This window comes from Dipodomys merriami, unplaced genomic scaffold, assembly GCF_024711535.1.
Source record: "Dipodomys merriami isolate MVZ:Mamm:240054 unplaced genomic scaffold, mDipMer1.0.p SCAF_8, whole genome shotgun sequence".
NCBI lineage: Eukaryota > Metazoa > Chordata > Mammalia > Rodentia > Heteromyidae > Dipodomys > Dipodomys merriami.
In genome coordinates this window covers 62,097,704-62,119,036 of record NW_027206401.1, presented here as the reverse complement: position 1 = coordinate 62,119,036, position 21,333 = coordinate 62,097,704, and the positions used below count along the sequence as shown (strand labels likewise).

Below are 21,333 nucleotides of genomic sequence, written 5' to 3'. Positions count from 1 at the left end.
TAGAATAACTATTGCTTTGCCACCCATCCCCAACCTCTTCTTAATCAACAGCTTTCATTAAGATTCCTTACGCCATCTTCATACACAGTTGTGATTGTGATGTATTTTGAAATTATTTACCCTTTGTCTTTTTCCTACTCCACTTTCCCTCCTCTCCCTAAATAGTACCTTAGTTATATAAAATAAATATATATGTATTATATAAAAATATATTTATAAACTATAGCTATAATTTAGCATTGTTTAGAATTACAGATTATAAATATAAGAATATAAAATTATGAATGTATATATTTATAAATGTAAAATTATATAAATTATAAATTTACATATTTAGAGGTATAACTTATCTAAACTGTCATTTATAAATATAAATATAAAGTATAATTTCAATTCATTTATATGTATATTTTATAGGTATATGTTTTTTTTTTTTTTGGGTCCAGTTGTGGGCCTGAACTCTGGGCCTGGGCACTGTCCCTCAGCTCTTCAGCCACAGCGCCACTTCCGGCTTTTTTTCTTTTTGCTTATTTGGTGCTGAGGAATCGAACCCAGGGCCTCATGCATGCAAGGCAAGCGCTCTACCACTGAGCCACCTTCCCAGCCCTTTATAGGTATATGTAAAATATTAGGTCTAGCTTCTGTATTTGAGTGAAAGCATGATACTTGATTTTTGGAGTTTGGCTTACCTCTCACTGACCATGATGGTTCTTAATTCCATCTACTTTCCTGCGCATGACACAATTGGCTGAGTAATATCCCATCTATTGTTGGGCAGCTGGGCTGATTTTGTGCTTTGGCTCTTGGGTAGTGTTCACATTTAATCTCTCTGGGACTTTGCATACAGTCTCATGGAAAGAGAGCTCAAGTGCATAAACAGAGAGAGGGTGCCCAGGAGCACATTGTGAGTCTCTGTGCTCTGTCTTTAGACTTACTGCTTCCTGTGACAGCCTGAGGCCTGCCGAATCACTGTATATATGTACGCATGTATATATATATATATATATATATATATATGCATGTATGCATGTATGTATGTATGTATGTATGTTTTTGTTGGTCATGGGGATTGAACTCAGCCTGGGCAATGTCCCTGAGCTCTTTCTGCTCAAGGCTAGAGCTCTATCACTTTGAGCCTCAGCTCCACTTCTGGTTTTCTGGTGGTTAATTGGAGATAAGAGTCTCATGGACTTTTTTGCTTCGGCTGGCTTTGAACCACAGTCCTCAGATCTCAGCCTCCTGAGTAGCTAGGATTACAGGCTTGAGCCACAAGCACCTGGTACAGAGTAGCTTAAATCACAAATACTGACTTGTCCTGTTCACTGAATAAGAAGATCCATACACCTGATGGGTTTTGTTTTTGCCACTTCTTTTTCTTTTTTCTTTTCCTCCAGGGAAACTCAGGGCCTGGGCACTGTCCCTGAGCTGATTTGCTCTACCATTTGAGTTACAGCTCCACTTCTGGCCTTTTCTGTTTATGTGGTACTTAGGAATAGAACCCAGGGCTTCATGCATTTGGGCAAATATTCTACCACTAAGCCACACTCCCAGCCTATTTTTTTTTGCCATTTCTTAACAGGCTTAAATAAATTAATTTCCCTGTCTTTCTGTTTGCTCATTTGTAAAGTGGAGATGATAATATTATTTGCAAGGTGTGGTTCCGGTGAGGACTGAACTCAATATAGAGGCCTGTACAGCACTGACTCACTGTGAACCCAAAGAGACATTGTTGTTACTCTTTTCTCTCCCTTCTTCTTCCTCCTCTTCTTCTTCCTTGTCTTCCTCCTTGTCTTCTTTTAAAAATATTAATTGGCTTTGCAATTCTAGAATTGGCAGCAGTCCAGAATGCCTGTGTTTTCTCCTCCTCCTCCTGCACCTCTATGTAAGTGTGTATGTGCACGTGAGCACACATGCACCCACACACCCACACCTGCACATCTGCCAGTATCAGAGCTTGAACTCAGTGCCTCATGCTCTTCCTTGACTTTCCTGCTTTCCCGCTTGAGGCTAATACTTGAGCCACTCCTTCACTTCCAGATTTTTGGTTAATTGGAGATGAGAGCCTCTAGAATGTGTCTCAAACTTCAATCCTCATATCTCAGCCTTGTGAATAGCTAGTATTATTGGTGCCTAGCACTCTTCTTCTTTTGTTTGGCTGTATTTAATAGGGAATTATTATACAAGAGGTAAACAGCATAAACAGTAGTTTGGGTGGGCCACCACTTAAAATTTTGGGGTGTATCAGAATTCCCTGGGGATCTGGTGAGAACACAGGAGGGGTGTGGCGTTAGGATGTCATCACCTTCCTCCCCAGAACTTGCACTCAGAACCTGACAACCGAAGCTATCCTGTGCTTAGGGGGCTCCATGTAGAAAGACAAATCAGATTAACCAGGCCCTGTGTGATTGAAGGAAGTGAAGGCTGAAATGCCAAAACTCCACTCGTGTGTGTGTGTGTGTGTGTGTGTGTGTGTGTGTGTGTGTGTGTGTGTGTGTGTTTTAATATCTTATTTGGGGCTAGCAGCATTTAGTTCCAGAGGACAATGCAGTGTGAAATTTCACACGTAAGTTGGAATGGCTGTTTTAGCTTATCAGCCAGCTTTGTTGAGAAGTGAATTAGTTATATTTAATATTTTGATTATTATAAAAGTAGCAGTAATATACAAATGCATGCTTGTATAGATCTTAAGAGCTAAAACAAGTGATCTTTTGCATCAGATTTCTTTAGATAGTGTGCTATTGAGTGATGATTGGGTGGCTCAGGTAGTGGAATCCTTGCCTGGCAAGACATGACTTTGTTGAGTTCACAGGCCCGTGCTGCCAAACAAAAACCAAAACAAAACAAAGATCCAAAGCAAAACTAGAGACAACTATGGAATACGCAGGCTTAGTGATTTCCTTCATTTAGTACCAGGCAAAGAGCCACCATGGAAGAGAAAGGATGGGTCAATAGGAGAGAGAGAGAGAGAGAGAGAGAGAGAGAGAGAGAGAGAGAGAGAGAGAGAGAGAGAGAGAGAGAGAGAGAGAGAGAGAGAGAGAGAGAGAGAGAAGGAGAAGTGGAGGGAGGAGAGGAATAGGGGGAGGGGGAGGGAGAGAGGGGGGAGGAGAAGGGGAGGGGGAAAGGGGGAAGGAAGGAGCCGGTAGAGGCACAATTGCAGATATAGGGAATATCCAGGGAATACCTAGGTACCAGCAGCAGCACGAAGCCCTTACTTCTCCAGAGATGTACAGAGCTGGGAGGCAGTGGAGGAGGGAGGAGGGAAGACTAGGAGGAGGGAGGGGAAGTCCCAGATGGGGCTCTCTGCTCAAGTGCCAACCCAGTGGTGATCATCTGTGCAGGCCTCCCCTGGCCGGAGCAGAGCAGGGAGAATAGCTAGGGCAGTAATTAGAACCTTCGGGAATTTGTAGCATTTCCTTGGGGAATTTCAAACAATTTAGCATTTTGATACATCTGCAGATAGCTTGAGACTATTTGTCATATCTATGCTTTTTAGAAAATCACTTAACCACACAATTATTTTAGTAATTTTGTGTGTGTGTGTGTGTGTGTGTGTGTGTGTGTGCGCGCGCGCGCGCGCGCGTGCCCACGCGGGTCCTGGGTGGGGCTTGAACTCAGGGCCTGAGCACTGTCTTTGAGCTTCTTTTGCTCAAGGCTAGTGCTCTTCCATTTGAGCCACATCCCCACTTCTGGCTTTTTCTGAATAGTTTATTGGAAATAAGAGTCTCACAGACTTTCCTGCCCCAGCTGGCTTCAAACTGTGATCCTCAGATCTCAGCCTCCTGAGTAGCTAGGATTACAGGCGTGAACCATCAGCTCCCTGCTTATTTTAGTTATTTTTGATGATTCATGTTACCCAATGTGAAACATCATTTAGATCTGTGAACATAAGACATTTTTACTAATATATCATTAGGCCTTGATGAGATTATCTGAAAATTTATTAGGTAGTCTTGGTTAAATTGAATAGTTTCTATTTAAAAATATTTTAATAACAAGTTTAAAAGTTATTTGGAAGAAAAGTTCTTTGTCTTTAGGAATTTATATTCCCTTTTCATCTGCACTTTTTCCTTTTCTTTCCTCCCCTTCTTTCCCTCCACCTTCCCTTTCTTTCTTTCTTTCTTTCTTTCTTTCTTTCTTTCTTTCTTTCTTTCTTTCTTTCTTTCTTTCTTTCTTCTCTTCCTTCCTTCCTTCCTTTCTCTCTCTCTCTCTCTCTTTCTTTCTTTTCTTTCTCTTTCTCTCGTTCTTTCTGCCAATGCCAGATTTGAACTCAGGTCCTCATGTTTACTCAGCTTACTTGCTTAGAAGGCACCTTAACACTTGAGCCATGTTTCCAGCCTATTTTTTGCTGGTTAACTGGAGATGGAGTCTCACGGACTTTTCTGACAAGACTTTGGACCTTTCTCGTCTGGATCTCCGCTTCCTAAGTAGCTAGGATTATGGGCATGAACCATAGCACCCCGCTCCACTTAGGTTTTTCCTCATGGTGAAACACAGTTCTCACAGCAACAATGACTAGAAGTGAAGCTATTGCAAGATAATAATTCCTCCTCTCCAAGACCTTTGGAAGACATTGGATTTCTGACTAAATCCTTGGCCATCTCTGTTATTCACCTGTCTTCTGCTATGCCACTTTCTCCTCCCAGCTTGCTTTTTGGTGCTGTGGTTCATCTTAATTCTGGAGGAAAGTTCATGTTCCTTGTTTTGGATAGATCCTTGTGAGTTACTAAAGAGTTTCTTCTCTTAAAAGAGATGACACAAAAGATTCTAACATATAAACAGTACTCCTCCCAAATAATTGCATTATGATTCATATTTTCTTTCTTCGATTGCAAGTTCCATGGAAAAACTAAGTATAGGGCCCTGTTCCCAGCTTCCAGAGAAGGAAGAGCTGTATTGCCTAGGGTTGAGCAATTAACCTGGCTTATAAGGATTCAGGAAACAAGTAAAGACTCCATTTGGTGGTAAAGGTTATAAGTGAAGTTAAAAAAAAGTTTCTCAGCTTGTCTTTAGAATATAGTAAAAATAAAACAGGTGTGTTATCTACTGAGCTAGCACCTTTCCTTAGAACTGTGTCTTCAAGGTATGTTTCTATGTATCCCCATCTGCTGTTTGGCGTGGAACTTTCAAACTTTATGGAATCTTCTAAAAGACTGTTTCTTGTTTGGATTTGATACCGACAGACTTTGGCACCCCACAGCAGAGAATTGAGGCTGTTGATTTTCCCATGTGGCATCCTTTGAATTTGAAGATGGAGTTATTTCAGAGAGAACTTTTCTTCCCTGTTATTTCTTTTTCTAAAATTAGATGAACCAGCTGTGTTTTTGGTTTGTGGGCATGATTTGCTGTCTGTTATTCTTTTGGCCTTAGCATTTGAGGCAAGAACAAAGAGCTGTGTGTGTGTTGGGTAGGAATGTATTAATTCTTCTGATTTACCCCTTCATCATTCCTGATCTTGAAGAGAGGAAGAGCAAGATGATTTATTTATCCATTGTGATGGTGCCTGAGACATTAAACAAATCCACTGCTTATGGTAGCCCTTGAGATCATGAAGAAAACCGATGAAATAGAGAAAAGAACAAAATTAGTGCTTGTATATTCAAAGGACTAGTTGATAGTTATGTTAATTATGTGTGTGTGTGTGTGTGTGAGAGAGAGAGAGAGAGAGATAGAGAGAGAGAGAGAAAGAGAGAGAGAGTGTCACTATGGGGCTTGTACTCAATGCCTAGACACTGTCCCTTAGCTTTTTCACACAAGGCTGGTGCTCTACCACTTGAGCCATAACTCTGCCTCCAGTTTTTTTTTTTGGTGGTTAATTGGACATAAAAGTCTTACAGACTTTCCTTCAACCATGATGCTCAGATCTTAGCCTCCTGAGTAATTAGAATTAGAGGGGCAAGCCATAGGGACCAAGCAGGGCTATGTTAATTTAAGAAAGATTTTCTTTTGGGGTGGGGAGGGGAGGAAGGGAGAATGATGCAGAATGAATGTGATTATATGATTCGATGTGACTATAAATGTTGTAGGTGCCAGAAAAATATTCTTTCAATCAGAATTTTTATGTTTTATGTTCTTTTATGTTTTGTAAGGATATTTTCTACTAAAAAGTTTGTCTTTGGAAAGTAAGGTCTCATGAATTAGTGGTTTCATTTGGTAATATTAACAAATCAACAACAAAGCCAAGATAGTCTGGTAGTTGCACTGTGTTCTGTTCTTGGAGCAGAACATGAGCTATTGTGTGTTAAAGGCGTGTCCCTAGAACTGGTCAGCATGACATGGACTTTGATTCTCTTCCTTGAGATCTGACTGTTTAGCTATGCAGATTTTCCTTTGTAACAGGAAAAAGAACACACACATATATACACATGTACACAATTTGTTATGAGCCTCAGTAGGGCAGTTTTAGACTCCTAGATCGCCTCCAACACCTGTGGACAACAGAGAGGCTTTGGGTCACATGATTGGTGGCAAGGCTGTACGTTCTAATGGTTGGTTGGGTGAGTGATCTAAGGCCTCCAGGAACAATTATGTTATTACGATTATATTATTACAATATTATTACAATTATGCCAGTTCTCAAGGGCTCTCAATACACCACCATTCTGAATATCTCCCACTCATTTTCTCTGTGAATTCTCACAGACATCATGAGGTGGCTATTATGATTGCCCCATTTCACTGCTGGGCGATGTGAGGCCTGAGGTTTCCTTTGCAGAGCTGATACCTTCACAGAGATTCTGCCTCAAGAGTCTGGGCTTAATTTGGAAATCCACATTGTCAATATTTGTGTGTTCTTTTAGAGACACATAGCTTTGAAAAATTCCATAATCTGTTCATTCTCTCTTTATTGCCACACACACATCATAACACGCACACAGCTGTTGCTTATTTTCAAGTCCAAAGCAGACATCTGTACTGTGTAGCACAGAGCTCCTACCCCAGGTGTAGACCCTCAGATTCCCATTGTACAACAGGCCCAGGCAGAGTGTAAGCCATGCCTATTTTAATTGCACACTTCTTTGTGCTCTAAACAATTGCATTTGTGTAAAGCTTTGTGTACAGATTCCATAGTGAATTGAATTATAGGTTGGTTTTTGTTGTTGTTGTGAGACAAGATATTGTTATATCATGCTTGCCTGCCTTGAACTCACAGTTCTCCTGATTCTGCCTCCCAAGTACTGGCTGGCTTTGAACCGAAATTCTCAGATTTCAGCCTCCTGAGTAGCTAGGATACAGGCCTGTCCAGCATGTGTTTTGATCTGCTTTGGTATGTTGGTATTCTGCACACATCTGTCATTCTAAGCTCTAGCTTCATCCACCGACTCCTTAATCACATGCCAGTTTTTCCTCTCTCTCTCTTCTTGCTCAAACAGGCGTTTTATGTGGAATGAGTCAGTCTTACCACCTTTCAGAACTTGCTAGAATTAACTTTGTAGCTCAGTGGTGGAGCATTTGTCATCAGGAGCAAGGCCATAGGTTTGGTTTCCAACAGCACAAAACAAAGTAACAGAAACACTAAACCCAACACAATTTACTATATGGAGTTATACTTGTATTGTAATACATATCAGAATTAGGTGATGTATGTGTATCTTCCATAACTATGTCATGTATTACTTTTTTTTTTTTTGCTGGTCCTGGGGCTTGAACTCAGGGCCTGAGCACTCTGTGTTCAAGGTAAGCACTCTACCACTTGAGCCACAGCACCACCTTCGGCTTTTCCTGTTTATGTGGTGCTGAGGAATCAAACCTTTGGCTTCATGCATGCTAGGCAAGCCCTCTACCACTGAGCTACATTCCCAGCTCTTCATACATTTTAAGTGACTACAGGTGCCTGCCTGCCAGCTCACCCTCATCCCCTTCTCTCCCCTCCTCTATCCTTCTTCCTCCTTCCTTCTTTTCTTTTGACAGTGTCTTACTGTGTAGCCCAGAATGGCCTCAAACTTGAAATCTCCCTGTCTTATCCTCCTGAGGGCTTAGATTACAGAAGCATATACCCCCCCCTGGGTGACTATACCTACTAACATTGTAAGATTTTGTGTACACTACTAGATTGCACATCTCAGCATTCCTTTATGCTCTTAAAAGTGATTGAGGATTCCATAAATGTTTTGTTGATGTAGGTTTTGTCTGTATAGGTTTTATTTACTTATGCATTTAAAAATTAAAACCTGAGGGTTGGAGGTGTGGCTCAGCGAATAGAACACCATACATTGAGTGTATGCAACAGGAACTGAGTTCAAATCCCAGCCTTGGGTCAAAAAAAAAAAGGAAATGAAAATGAAAATTTAGAAGTTGAAAATTGTTTAATCCATTTAGTTCTTAGTTCTTGTAAGTGTGCATTAGCAACAGTGACTTTTTAAAATTTTGAAAATGGCTTTTCCAAAAAGGTTCAGCAGAAAAAATGGCATTATTTTGCATTTATGTAAGTCTCTTCATTGTCATATTCGTTTTTGTTTGCACTTTCTTTTGTATGTCATTTTGATCAAAATACCAATGTGAAGGAAAACCTGTTCTTGCACCAGGTAAGTTGTTGGGAAGGGGAGAATTTTTTGACCTTTTCAGATAACTGTTCTTTTTTTTTTTTTGGCTCCTTCACCAAAACTCTGAAGTAGTGACTCTTAAAGTCCTGAGGGCAGTCTTTATCCCAGGACATGGTGTTCTCTGTGTGATAGCATTGTGGGTCTTCTTTGCTTTGTGCGCATCATCAACCTCGCCACGATTCATAACGTGATGTCTTATGCTTTGGAACATGCTGTTTCACTGAGTTGCCAAATTTAGGTAATACTAACAATTCATTCTGATTGCATGAGAAACATCTTTTAGGTATTGGAAAGCAGTTCTATTCAGAAGGGCACATCTAGACTCTACTTTTCTTTTTCCCTTCTTCTTCTTTCTTCTTCTTCTTCTTCTTCTTCTTCTTCTTCTTCTTCTTCTTCTTCTTCTTCTTCTTCTTCTTCTTCTTCTTCTTCTTCTTCTTCTTCTTCTTCTTCTTCTTCCTTCTTCTTCTTCCTTCTTCTTCTTCCTTCTTCTTCTTCTTCTTCTTCTTCTTCTTCTTCTTCTTCTTCTTCTTCTTCTTCTTCTTCTTCTTCTTCTTCTTCTTCTTCTTCTTCTTCTCCTTCTCCTTCTCCTTCTCCTTCTCCTTCTCCTTCCTCTTCCTCTTCCTCTTCCTCTTCCTCTTCCTCTTCCTCTTCCTCTTCTTCTTCTTCTTCTTCTTCTTCTTCTTCTTCTTCTTTCTTCTTCTTCTTCTTCTTCTTCTTCTTCTTCTTCTTCTTCTTCTTCTTCTTCTTCCTTCTTCTTCCTTCTTCTTCCTTCTTCTTCCTTCTTCTTTCTTCTTCTTTTTTTTTGTCTGTTGTGGGGCCAGACCTCTGGGCCTGGGCTCTGTATCTCAGCTCTTCAGCTCAAGGCCAGCGCTCTACCACTTGAGCCACAGCGCCACTTACGGTTTTCTGATGGTTAATTGGAGATAAGAGTCTCATGGACTTTCCTGCCTGGGCTGGCTTTGAACCGTGTTCCTCAGATCTCAGCCTCCTGAGTAGCTAGGATTACAGGCATGAGCCACTGATGCCAGCTTTATATTCTATTTTTCTACTATTTATTTTTGTATTTGGTGCTGGTATTGGGGCTTGAACTGAGGACCTAGGTGCTGTTCCTTTGCTTTTTCACTCAAGGCGGATGCTATGCCACTTAAGCCCCAACTCTACTTCCAGCCTTTTGGTAACTAATTGGAGATTAGAGTCTCATGGACTGTTGTGTCCAGCCTGGCTTTGAACAATGATCATAATATTTCAGCCTCCTGAGTAACTAGGATTACAGGTATGAGCCACCTGCCTGGCTATACTTTTCACTTTCTTGAAAACACACTTTTATCACTGCCAACAATATCAACTGCGTTTCCAGGCCAGAACAATGAACATTTCCAATTTGCCAAATCCTCAGGGTTGACTGGCTGTGGTATGATGCCATTTAGTCTTTCAGTCAAAACAGTGTTTCATGAAATAAAAGGGTAGGTCAAAACACTCAAGTATTTGCCTCTAGGCAGAAATCATTCTGTAAGTGGCAGAAAGACTATTGTATGTGTCTGCTCATCATACAGAATAGCAAAAGCATGCATATTCAGAGATGATTCGGGCACTGTAATCTTTTCTGCTTCATTAAAAGCATTGTGTGTGTGTGTGTGTGTGTGTGTGTGTGTGTGTGTGTGTGTGTGTGCGCGCGCGCGTGCACGCGCGTAGATCCTGGGGTTTGAACTCTGGGCTTGGACACTTTCTCAGCGTTTTTTTGCTTAAAGCTAGTGTTTTATTACTTGAGCCATATATCCACTTCCAGCTTTTTGGTAGTTAATTGGAGACAGAGTCTGCACGGCCTGACTTTGAACTGTGATTCTCTGATCTCAGCCTACTGACTAACTAGGATTAAAGCTGTGAGTCACCAGTGCCTGAAATCAAGGTCATTCTTATGTCACCATCTTTTCTCTATCAGTGCAATGATTTCTGGTACATTTTGTGCCACTCTTCTGATAAAGGCTAAAGTTCTGGAAGTTTTAGCCACCATTGCTTTCCATTCTTATTCAAGCAAGCAGGCACTGTCCTAGGGTTGTTAAGAAAATAATTGTAACCTTGTTGACTACCGATAGTGTCCCAGGGGTCTCCAGAGCATACTGGGAGCGCTGCTAGGTTTGGGCGATTGCCCTCTTGTATATGTGTTCCAGCTTCCAGTACATTAGACATGGGAAGCCACACGATTCAGATCACCACTTGCCAAGAACATAGCTCCATGTTTTCACTGAGGACTTAAGAAAACTGAGGGACAGGAGGGTAAGAGGCATGCATGGATCCCTCAGAACTGAAAGACAGCTTGCATGGCTTATAGTTTCCAGTTGTTGCCTCCTCCTCCTCCTCCTCCTCCTCCTCCTCCTCCTCCTCCTCCTCCTCCTCCTCCTCCTCCTCCTCCTCCTCCTCCTCCCTCCTCCTCCTCCTCCTCCTCCCTCCTCTCCTCCTTGTTAGTACTGTGCAGTTACAAATTTGAGTGGTAATTTCAACACTTTTTATATAAAACTCTGACCAAGCTTTTCTTGTTGTACAACAATATAGACACAATCAAAATTCCTTGGGGGTCAATTTTGAACTCTTAGAATTCTAGGATCACCGTTCATCTATTTCTTCTTTTCAGTCCATTTAGTTTGAAATTGCTGTTGTGATTAAATGACAGATTACAAGGGAAGTGGAGATAATTGGACATTTAATGCATAGCCATTGCTTTCCACAAACCTCAAAATATACCCTGGCTAAAATGGCTGTCATTTTGGCATTTAATAAGAGAATAACATATGATTATATGTACAAGTGAAAAATATTTGAAGACAATTTGGAGGTGGAGACTGAACCCAGGGTCTCACGGAGGGTGTGGCACTCAATCCCCTGCCCTATTTCTTTTTAAAAAATATGATTTTATTGTTATTATTAAGGTATTGTACAGAGTGACTATGCTTTCCTAAGTCAGGTAATGAGTACATGTCTATTTTTCCTTTGCTTTCCCTGTTTCCCACTCCCATTCCCACCCACACTTTGCATAATTCATTTCCCACCTAGTGTCTACTGTGTATCACGAAGGGATATTTCTTTTTAAAAGCATTTCAATGTGGCAGCATATTCAGAAAAAAGGATGAGCACAGAGACCATTATATTCTACTTGTTCAGATTCAAGTGATCAAGTGAAACCTGTTTTTCTTTTCCTTTGTATTTATTTCTCCTTTTCATGTATGATTTTAAATTAAATTTCAGGTATTTTATAATTTCACATCATGTTTGTTTTCAGAAGAAGTATTTGTTTTGAAATTATTTTTATTAGCTGGGTACCCATGGCTCACGCCTGTAATACTAGAAGGCTGAGATCTGTTGATCGAAGTTCAAAACCAGTCCAGGCAGGAAAGTCTGTGAGACTCTTATCTCCAATAAACTACCAGAAAACCAGAAGTGGTGCTATGGCTCAAGTGATAGAGCATTCGCCTTGAGCTGAAGAGCTGAGGGACAGAGCCCAGGCCCAGAGTTCAAGCCCCACAACTAACAACTAACAGCAACAACAACAACAACAACAAAATTATTTATTAGTATTCATAAATTGTATAAGGGAAATTTTAATTGTGACATTCCCACACATGCATCCAGTTTATGCCTCTCAAACTCACCCACTCAACTGCTCTTCCTTACCCCATCCCCTTTTATGTATTAGCATGCAGTAGTTGTACAAGGGGGAGTCCAGTGGCATTTACACACATGTAGACAGGTGGCCTGATCACCCCTCCCACTCTCCCCCATCCCATCCCCCCCTCTGAAACCAGTTTCAACAATTCTGTCATGCTATTTCCAGCATGCCGGCACACCGCATTGGCCATAAGCATCCCATTCACCCTCATCCTTAGCCCTACCCTCTGCTGATGTCCATCTACTCCACAGCGAGGGCAGACTTGGAGATGTAAAATAAGTTTGAATTCATCTCTTACTAAATTTGGCTTAGTCTCTTCTAGCCTCAACACAAATTAGTAACAAACTTCGATTCTGCCATGAGCCTTGTGTGACCTCTCCGGAGAGACAAGCTCTGCTAATGGTTCTTATTTTGACTTTCCTCTGTTTCCTCCTTAGCCTCTGTGAATCAGTTCTGCCTTGGTGACTTGACTGAAACTCCTCAGCGATGACTGCTGCCCAGTTTGCCTCCACCTACAAGAGTTTGTTTTCACATGTCAGTTTCCTCTCCTCTGGCATTGATGACAGCCTCTTTCCCTCCCTTCCTCCCTCTCTCCCTCACCTTTCCTCTCTTCCTCCCTCTTTTCCTCCTTCCTCCCTCCCTTCCCCTCTCCTTCCCTTTCTTCCTTCCTGCTAGTCATGGGGCTGGGCTCTGTCCCTTAGCCTTTTTTCTGCTCAAGGCTGACACTCCATGACTTGAGCCACACCTCCACTTTCAGCTTTTTCCTGGTTAATTAGAGATGAGAGGTTCATGGATTTTTCTCCCTAGGCTAGCTTTGAACCATGATCCTCAGATCTCAGCATCCTGAGGAGCTGGGATGGCAGGTGTGAGCCACCAGTGCCTGCTGTCAACCTCTTCTTGCTGAGACTTCTCGCCCCTTGGGCATCATGCTTCCTGCCAAAGGCATATTCTACCTTTCTGTCTCCTTTTCTCCATGGATTCTCATTCTTCCTTTAAAACATCCTGTTTTCTTTCACTGTTAAACTGCTGGTGCTCTAGTAGGTTAGACCTGGTGTGTTCTCTTAAATGACTTAATAATACATCCTTCACTTACTGAAATTACCTGACAGTATTGCCTGTATGTTCATGTTACATGAATATGTGTGTATACATATATAAATAAAAAATTAACATGGTAGACAAAAGGCAATGATTAAATCATGTATATTAATTAATTGGAGTATTAATTTATTTGCTGCAGCATGTGAAGACCCAGGCAGTCCTAAATTCTACAAGGCAGAAAAAAGTAATCAGGTGTTAACATCATTATGTAGAATAATCAGGAATGCAGCTGCCACAATTAGATTAATGAATAGGTGTGTTAAATTGGCAGTTCAAAGACTATGATTAACATTGCTTCAGTAACATGATTTTTCTAGAATGACAAACATCTTTTGGTAAGGTTCCAAATTAAGGTCAGTCTTCTTTCAGTGTGTGTAGCCTTCTATTTCTGGAAAAGTCAAATGTATACTAAAACAATGTAAACATGTTCTGAATATAGATCTGCATATTGTGAATGAGATTCTGAGCTTGTCCATCTTCTCCTGAAAACAGGTTTGCGCTTTAAACTTAGTTTGTTGTCATTAATAGGCATCTGAATTAATGGAAAATGTGAAATAAAAAGTAAGAAGCGCTCGTTGTGACACATGCAAGATGGATAGTTTGGTGCATCTTTGCTGTTACTTATTTAGACGTTGTAGCTAAATAAGTGAGGCGCTGAAGACTTAGATTTGGAATAGGAGGAACTGGAAGTGTGGCCAGTCTTGAGCGAGAAAATTGAGGGACAGCACCCAGACCTGGAGTTCAGGTTCCAGTACTAGGACAAAAAAAAAAATGTTAAATTCTGAATAGGAAAGATGTAGAGTAAATGAAATAAAAATGTTTCATTTTTACTGCTATAAGTAGAAACTGTAATAAATAGGTCATCTTTAAATAATATGACTTACAAATTCCATTCTTAAAGAATTAAACTGATGGAAATTTCCTACATTAAAATAGGAGTTTACTGGGCTGGGAATCTGGCTTAGTGGTAGAGTGCTTGCCTAGCATGCATGAAGCCCTGGGTTCAATTCCTCAGTACCACATAAACAGAAAAAGCCGGAAGTGGTGCTGTGGCTGAAGTGGTAGAGCACTAACTCTAAACCCAGAGAGGCTCAGGGACAGAGCCCAGGCCCTGAGTTCAAACTCAGAAATGGCAAAAAAAAAAAAAAAGGAATTTACTATAAAAATAATATTTTTACTTCTCCAAATATTTTACTGTTGACATTTTTAAGGTCATTATCTCTTTTGCAAAATACTATTCCAAAATATTGAGGTTTCATTAATCTGTTCTATTTTGGATGTAAATTTAAATACAAAAATTTTTCTTTACAAAGCAAAGTTTCTTTCCAATGATAAATAATTCATTTTTATACCATCAAGGGGTATGGAGTATATGAATAAATAAATTAGTTATTTTACAACTGAGACATTGCAATTAAGATACATAAACAGATTCCTTTAAAGAGATACTAACTTGAAAGCAAAGCCTTAAATAATTTTCTTTTGTACCATATTCATAAGGAGTTGTTTATTGTTTTGTATTCAGTAATTGAACTTCTAAACTACTTGTGGACTTTAAGTTTTATAGACATTTCCAATGACTATTGCTTGTGTAATTGAAAGATAATTGTGTGTATGAGTGTGTGTATATGTGTGTATGTGAGTTCTTGAGCTTAAACTCAGGGTTTAAGTGGTGTCCCTTAGCTTTTTCACTCAAGACTGGCACTCTACCAGTTGAGCCACAGCTCCACTTCTGGATTTTATTTTATTTGTGTGTATGTGTGCAATTGGAGATAAGAGTCTCACAAACTTTCCTACCTGGGCTGGCTTCAAATCATAATTCTCAGATCTCAGCTTCCTGAGTAGGTAGGATTCTAGGCATGAGCCACAGGTGCCTGGCACGGAAAGCTAGATTTTGAATCTTGATGGCTAAATATCATAGCATTGTTGATAAGGATAGGTGGCATTCCTTAAGAAATGTGCACAAATGGGGACTGCTAAGATACACCTTAGTCAGCAATGCCTTTCCTTACAGAAGTTTCTTTATAATAGGAGCCTGCAAAGGGCCCCTTTATGGCTTCAGCTGGTGTGTGTGGTTTATAGTCCAAGAAGTTGATGAGTAAACCTTTTGGTTCATTCTTTTCTTTTTAGAAAGGAATAGATATATATTTTAATTTAGGATCATTTGTGTGTTTCTTTGTTAGAACTACAGCATGTGTATTTGGACAACAGATAACAGACAATAAATATATTTCTTTTTTTAAATTGAAACAATGTTTTTATTGCTTGAGTACAGACAAATTTATGCCACTAGGGCAGAGGCTGTGGACGATTCATATTTCCAATTAGGGGGGAGGACCCTCTTGGTCTTGTAATATCGAGCCAATCGATGAATTCGGCTTTCTATCAGAATCAGATGGAATTTAGCATCTTTATCCTTTCTATTCCTCTCAAGATGCTTTCGGACAGCAACTGCTTTCTTAATTAAATGGTAGAGATCCTCAGGAAGATCAGGAGCAAGTCCTTTGGATTTGAGGATTCTCAAGATTTTATTGCCTGTCACAAAACGTACTTGTGCAACGCCATGCGAGTCCCTCAGGATCACACCGATTTGTGAGGGCGTCAGGCCCTTCTTAGTGAGTTTGTAAATCTGTTCCTTCACGTCTTCAGACGTCAACTTCAGCCAGGTGGGGACGCTGCGGCGATAGAACAGAGCCGACTGGGACAGGCCCTTCCTGGGAGCGTGCATGCGACCCATGATGGCAGCTGTCTAATAAATATATTTCTGTGCAAATAAAATTTGAAGGGAGAAATCACCTATATAAAGACATATCCTGAACAATTACATACAATTTATCACATTAAAAACAAACAAAAACCAAAGCTTACCACATTGGGCCATCTGCATTCCCAACACTCAGGAGGTGGAGGCCGAAGATTAGAAGTTCGAGGCCAGCCTGGGCTACATAATGAGAATGTCTCAAATCCCAACAAAGTAAAACAAAATTTCTCCCAAATTTTTAATTAGATAACATGAAACTTTTCCTCTTTTCCTCTTTCTAATATAAATGCGATTCAGGGATCTCTTTCCAAATAATTATACCATCGGGAACATGATGAAATATGCACTTGTTGCTGTTGAGGTCAGAGGATATAATTGTAGGGTTGTCACACAGCTTGAACCATTAAGCCCAGAATCAAAAGGATAGGACCTGCATATCAGACTTCTGTATAGGTCTCCAAGGATTTCAATGTACAGTTCTCTTTTCCCTACTCTCCTTCTCCTTTCTTTCTTCCCTTCTTTCCTCCCTCACTAGCTTCCTCTGCTTCTTTTTTCTCTTGTCTCTGTCTCTCTTTCTTGCTTCTCTCTCTGGGCCTCCTGGGGCTTGAACTCAGGGCCTTGGCACTGTCCCTGAGATTATTTTGCTCGGGGCTAGTGCTCTACCACTTTGAGCCACAGCTCCATTTCTCTTTTTGGTGTTCTAATTGGAGACAAAAGTCTCACAGACTTTCTTGCCTGAGCTGGCTTTGAACCATGATCTTCAGATCTCTGCCTCTTGAGTAGCTAGAAATACAGCTACAAGGCACTGGCACCTGGCTTTCTCTATCTCTGTGTCTTCATCTCTCTCCCTTTTTTCTGGAATCAGAATTGAGGCTACGAATATTCTAGGCAAGTATTGTACCACTGAGCTGCAATCTCAGCCCTCATTTGTTGTTTTTTAAATTTTTAATCTGTTTACTGAGGAAACTCATGGTAAAGAGAATGGTTAGAGTTTTCAGCTTTTTTATATTAATGATTAAAATGTGTGGTATCTGAAGGAAGAATTAAAAAAAAAAACAAAATATTTTCTCATGGTAGAAACGTACTGATTTTAAAATGATTGAAATGGGGGCTAGATGTATGGCTCAGCATACAAGTCCTGAGTTCAAACCTATTGCCACCAAAAAAACCAAACAAAAACAAAAAACCGAGAAACAAAAGCAGCTTCGTTTGCATGCTGGTAATAGTGGAGAGCAGAGAGAATGCCCTGTGCTCACTGTGAATAGGAGACTGCTCTGTCCATGTGCGAGGGACATTGTTAACACTTGGTGGAATTTCCCCCAACCATATGTAAAATTACTAAGACTTTCTCTAATAGTGATTAGTAGTAAATAAGAATTGGAATGTGTGGCTGAACGCTTAGAGCTTAGGGACATAGAGTTTAGAATGAGAGCCACAGGTGGAGGTGTTTTGGAAGCTGGACTTGATTAAATTGGAAATCAGGTGGCTTAGACATTTTCAGATTCAGAAGACAGTTAACATATGTCCATCAGTTCTTTTTAGAAGTAGCCACCGAGGAAGGATTAGTGTGTGGGCTGTGTTCTCATCGATTTTAGAGCAGTTTGCTCGTTTATTCACTTAAAGTTTATTCTCTTAAAGGTGTGGAGGCCTGGGGCCATGTTCCAGGGATGGATTTGTGAGCCGTGCAGCTTGCATGCGTCACCAAGCTCATGTTCCAGTACAGAAAGAGACTTGAAAAGCCATTGTCTGGCTGTGCTTCAGAGGAGCTGTGAGTTAGGAGGGCACGGGGCAGGGATGAGAAGGAACAGTGTGAGAGGTAGTGAGACATTAGTAGGACAGGGTACAAAACAGTCGTGCATTAATCAGTTCTCTTTAAAAATATGCCCCTCCCACCCCAGCCCCACAGCCTCAACCAAAAACAAGTGAATATTTGAAGGCATATTTAAGTGCATTTTCTTTGGGCACTGGTGGCTCACGCCTATAATCCTCACCACTCAGGAGGCTGAGAGCTGAGGATCACAGTTTGAAGCCATCTGGGCAGGAGAGTATGAGACGTTTTTTCTTCAATTACCCAACAAAAAGAGAATTGTCACTTCTTAATAGTTCCCCAGAACATTTTCTTTTTTTTGTTGGTCATGGGGCCTGGGCGCTGTCCCTCAGCTTTTCAGCTCAACGCTAGCATTCTACCACTTGAGCCACAGTGCCAGTTCCGGTTTTCTGGTGGTTTATTGGAGATAAGAGTCTCACAAACTTTCCTTCCTGGGCTGGCTTTGAACTGTGATCCTCAGATCTCAGCTTCCTGTGGAGGATTTCAGGCCCTGGATCCTGTTCATCTTTTGATTATCTGTTCCCAATAGATTTCTTTGTCCTTTGTCCTTGTGTCTGTCCTTGACTGCCCCCTCCCCACGCTTTGTGTCAGCACTTTATGCCTCCCGGAGCTATGAGGCACAGCACATGCCTTCCTCCTCAAGTAGGTTATAAACAGCGAGTTTTCATCTTGGATCTCGAGGACCTAGTACTTTGACCCGTTGTAAAAGAAACTCAATAGAAACTCAATGTAAATGATTTTTGTACATTTTAAATGACAGTATACACTGGCAACTTCTTTTAAAAGTTCCCTTTTCCAGATATGCTCTAGGCAAGTTTGGGTGAAGGTGGCTGTCCCAGTTTTCATTGCTGGATGGTGTTCTGCAGCCGGGAGCTCACTTCTTCAGTCTTCTCTCCCAGTTTCCAGTGCTATCTCACTATCCGGGCTGGAGGGAGGTGAGCTAGCGCTGGGGCTCACCTGCTTACAGCTGCAGCCACTCTGCCTGAGAGCAGCTTGTGGCTGGCGGGGAGGAAGGATTTGTGTGTGTGTGTGTGTGTGTGTGTGTGTGTGTGTGTGTGTGTGTGTGTGTGTGTGTGTGTGTGTGTGTGTGTGTGTGTGTGTGTGTGTGTGTGTGTGTGTGTGTGTGTGTGTGTGTGTGTGTGTGTAAAGGATTTCACTGTGTGTGTCTGTGTGTGTGTGTAGAAAGGATTTCACTGTGTGTGTGTGTGTCTTTATGTGTGGCGTGTGTGTGTGTGTGTAAAGGATTTCACTGTGTGTGTGTGTGTGTGTGTAGAAAGGATTTCACTGTGTGTGTGTGTGTGTGTCTTTATGTGTGGCTGGTGGAGGGCCAGGTATGTGGAGGATAGAATTGGGGAACTCAGGTCATTGTGTGTGTGTGTGTGTGTGTGTGTGTGTGTGTGTGTGTGTGTGTGTGTGTGTACTTCTTTATGTGTGGCTGGTGGAGGGCCAGGTATGTGGAGGATGGAATTGGGGAACTCAGGTCATTGTGTGTGTGTGTGTGTGTGTGTGTGTGTGTGTGTGTGTGTACTTCTTTATGTGTGGCTGGTGGAGGGCCAGGTATGTGGAGGATGGAATTGGGGAACTCAGGTCATTGTGTGTGTGTGTGTGTGTGTGTGTGTGTGTGTGTGTGTGTGTGTGTGTGTGTGTGTGTGTGTGTGTACTTCTTTATGTGTGGCTGGTGGACGGCCAGGTGTGTGGAGGATGGGATTGGGGAACTCAGGTCATTCTGAACAGCTCCTTCTCCGTCCTCTCTCTGGCCATGGCTATTCAAGATAGGAGAAGACAAAGGATTGGGGCGTGGGTGGGGAGGGAAGGCTGTTGCCTAAACCACACAAGGCACAGATGACCCCCTGTTCAGGGAGTCATCTGATTAACTTTACTCCAGCTGTGAAAGTCTGGAGATAACTTTAATAAATGACTGTGAACACACTTTCCTTCACGTTTTAAATCTGATCTGCAGCTGGGCATTTTTAAGTCTGTAATTTAATTATTATTTTGTTGTTACTAGGGTGTTGTACAGACGGGTTACCAGCCCATAAGTAGGTAATGAATACATTTATTTTTAAACAGCATCACCCCTTTGGAGATGAGCATTTTGTTGGAGATTGGTGATGGGTTCAAATGCCTTTACTGTTTATTAATGATCTCAGTTTATATCCATTTCAAGTAGCTTCACGTGTTCTGGATTTATAACCAAGGTTTTGGCGTCTTAAGGCTGCTGCTTTATCTTTTTTTTTTTTTTAAATCCCTTTTCTAGAGCTGGTTAAAATAAAATCAAAAGTAGAGAGAACGTTCCTGCTTTACCCATTGACCGCAGTGATCACTTCACATCTCTGTCATTCGGTTGTATGCGATGTGGCTCGCATTTTCTCCACCAGGCTCTGGTGGCTGTTAACACTTTTCACCCTAGCTCCAACATGCCATCCCGAGATTCAAGTTTCCTTTCTCCTCTTTCCTTCTCCCTGTTAAGCCTGCTTTCCATCTGCCCTTGTTTCTTTGCCCCGTATCTATTATTTTGTGCCATCTCCCAAGCTGGAAGCCATTCTCTCTTTGACCAAGGATCCTGGTGACAGCCGGGTCTCTCTGATATCTACTTGTTTCGAGTTTTAGCTTTTCACAAAAGAACAAATGATAGTCTCAGATATCCCAGATGCCCTCTTAGCCTCCAGGTGCTTCTAGTTTTCCTACTGTAGGGCTAGCTTTGTTTTGAGTGGCGCGTACTGCAGAAGTCACACACTTGCGTTTGCTTTCGTCCAGATGTGTGACTCTCATGGATCCTCTATTTTGGTGATAGCTCATGGGTGGGATTCTTTATTGTAATAATGGAATCCTTCAATTATTCTTGTTCTTTATTTTACTAATGTAATATTTTTCACAGAGGGGTGGTATTTTCCACTTCCAAGATGATCTTTGATTTCTCATTAGGGCCTGGGGCTATGTCCATGAAATTCATAAAATTGGTTATTTGGACCAACAACCACTCCTTTGCTAGCATCTTGGATCCATCTATGATGGTCATTTTGATTAGCATTCAGTGCTTTCCAGGATGGTCAGAATTGGAAACTCATTATCTAGGTTGAAATACATTTAAATTATCTTTACTTTTATTTGTGATTCTTTTAAGTGTGTGTGTGTGTGTGTGTGAATGAGTGTTTGTGTGAGTGGGTATGAGTGAGAACAAATGTTTCAGGGATAAGTCTGGCCTCTGCCTTAAGACTGAGGAGAAGGGGGAAGATGTGTGGATGAACTTCTCCACCAGTTTGCTCCTGGTAGAAAAAGGTGAAGTTGAAAGCCTGCATCAGGAGTAAGAGAATCAAGGGGAGAAAACCAATGTCTTAGCCACACAATATGGAGGTAGGAGCAAAGGAGAAGTTTGGACTTAAAGGCAGAGAAAAATAAAGGTTGCAGCTCTGTTGTAGATAAATGAAAGTCACTTGTCATT

At 41.2% G+C, this 21,333-nt stretch overlaps 2 protein-coding genes across 6 annotated transcripts in view; one reads left to right on the top strand and one right to left on the bottom strand.

Annotated features, from left to right (window-relative positions):
* Positions 1-21,333, top strand: part of Myo6 (myosin VI) — a 140,274-nt gene that overhangs the window by 7,925 nt on the left and 111,016 nt on the right. The window lies entirely within an intron of this gene.
* Positions 15,533-16,047, bottom strand: LOC138819409 (small ribosomal subunit protein uS15-like). The gene has a single exon (XM_070010907.1). It carries the CDS (start codon positions 16,037-16,039, stop codon positions 15,584-15,586), a length of 456 nt encoding a protein of 151 aa, XP_069867008.1. The 5' UTR covers positions 16,040-16,047; the 3' UTR covers positions 15,533-15,583.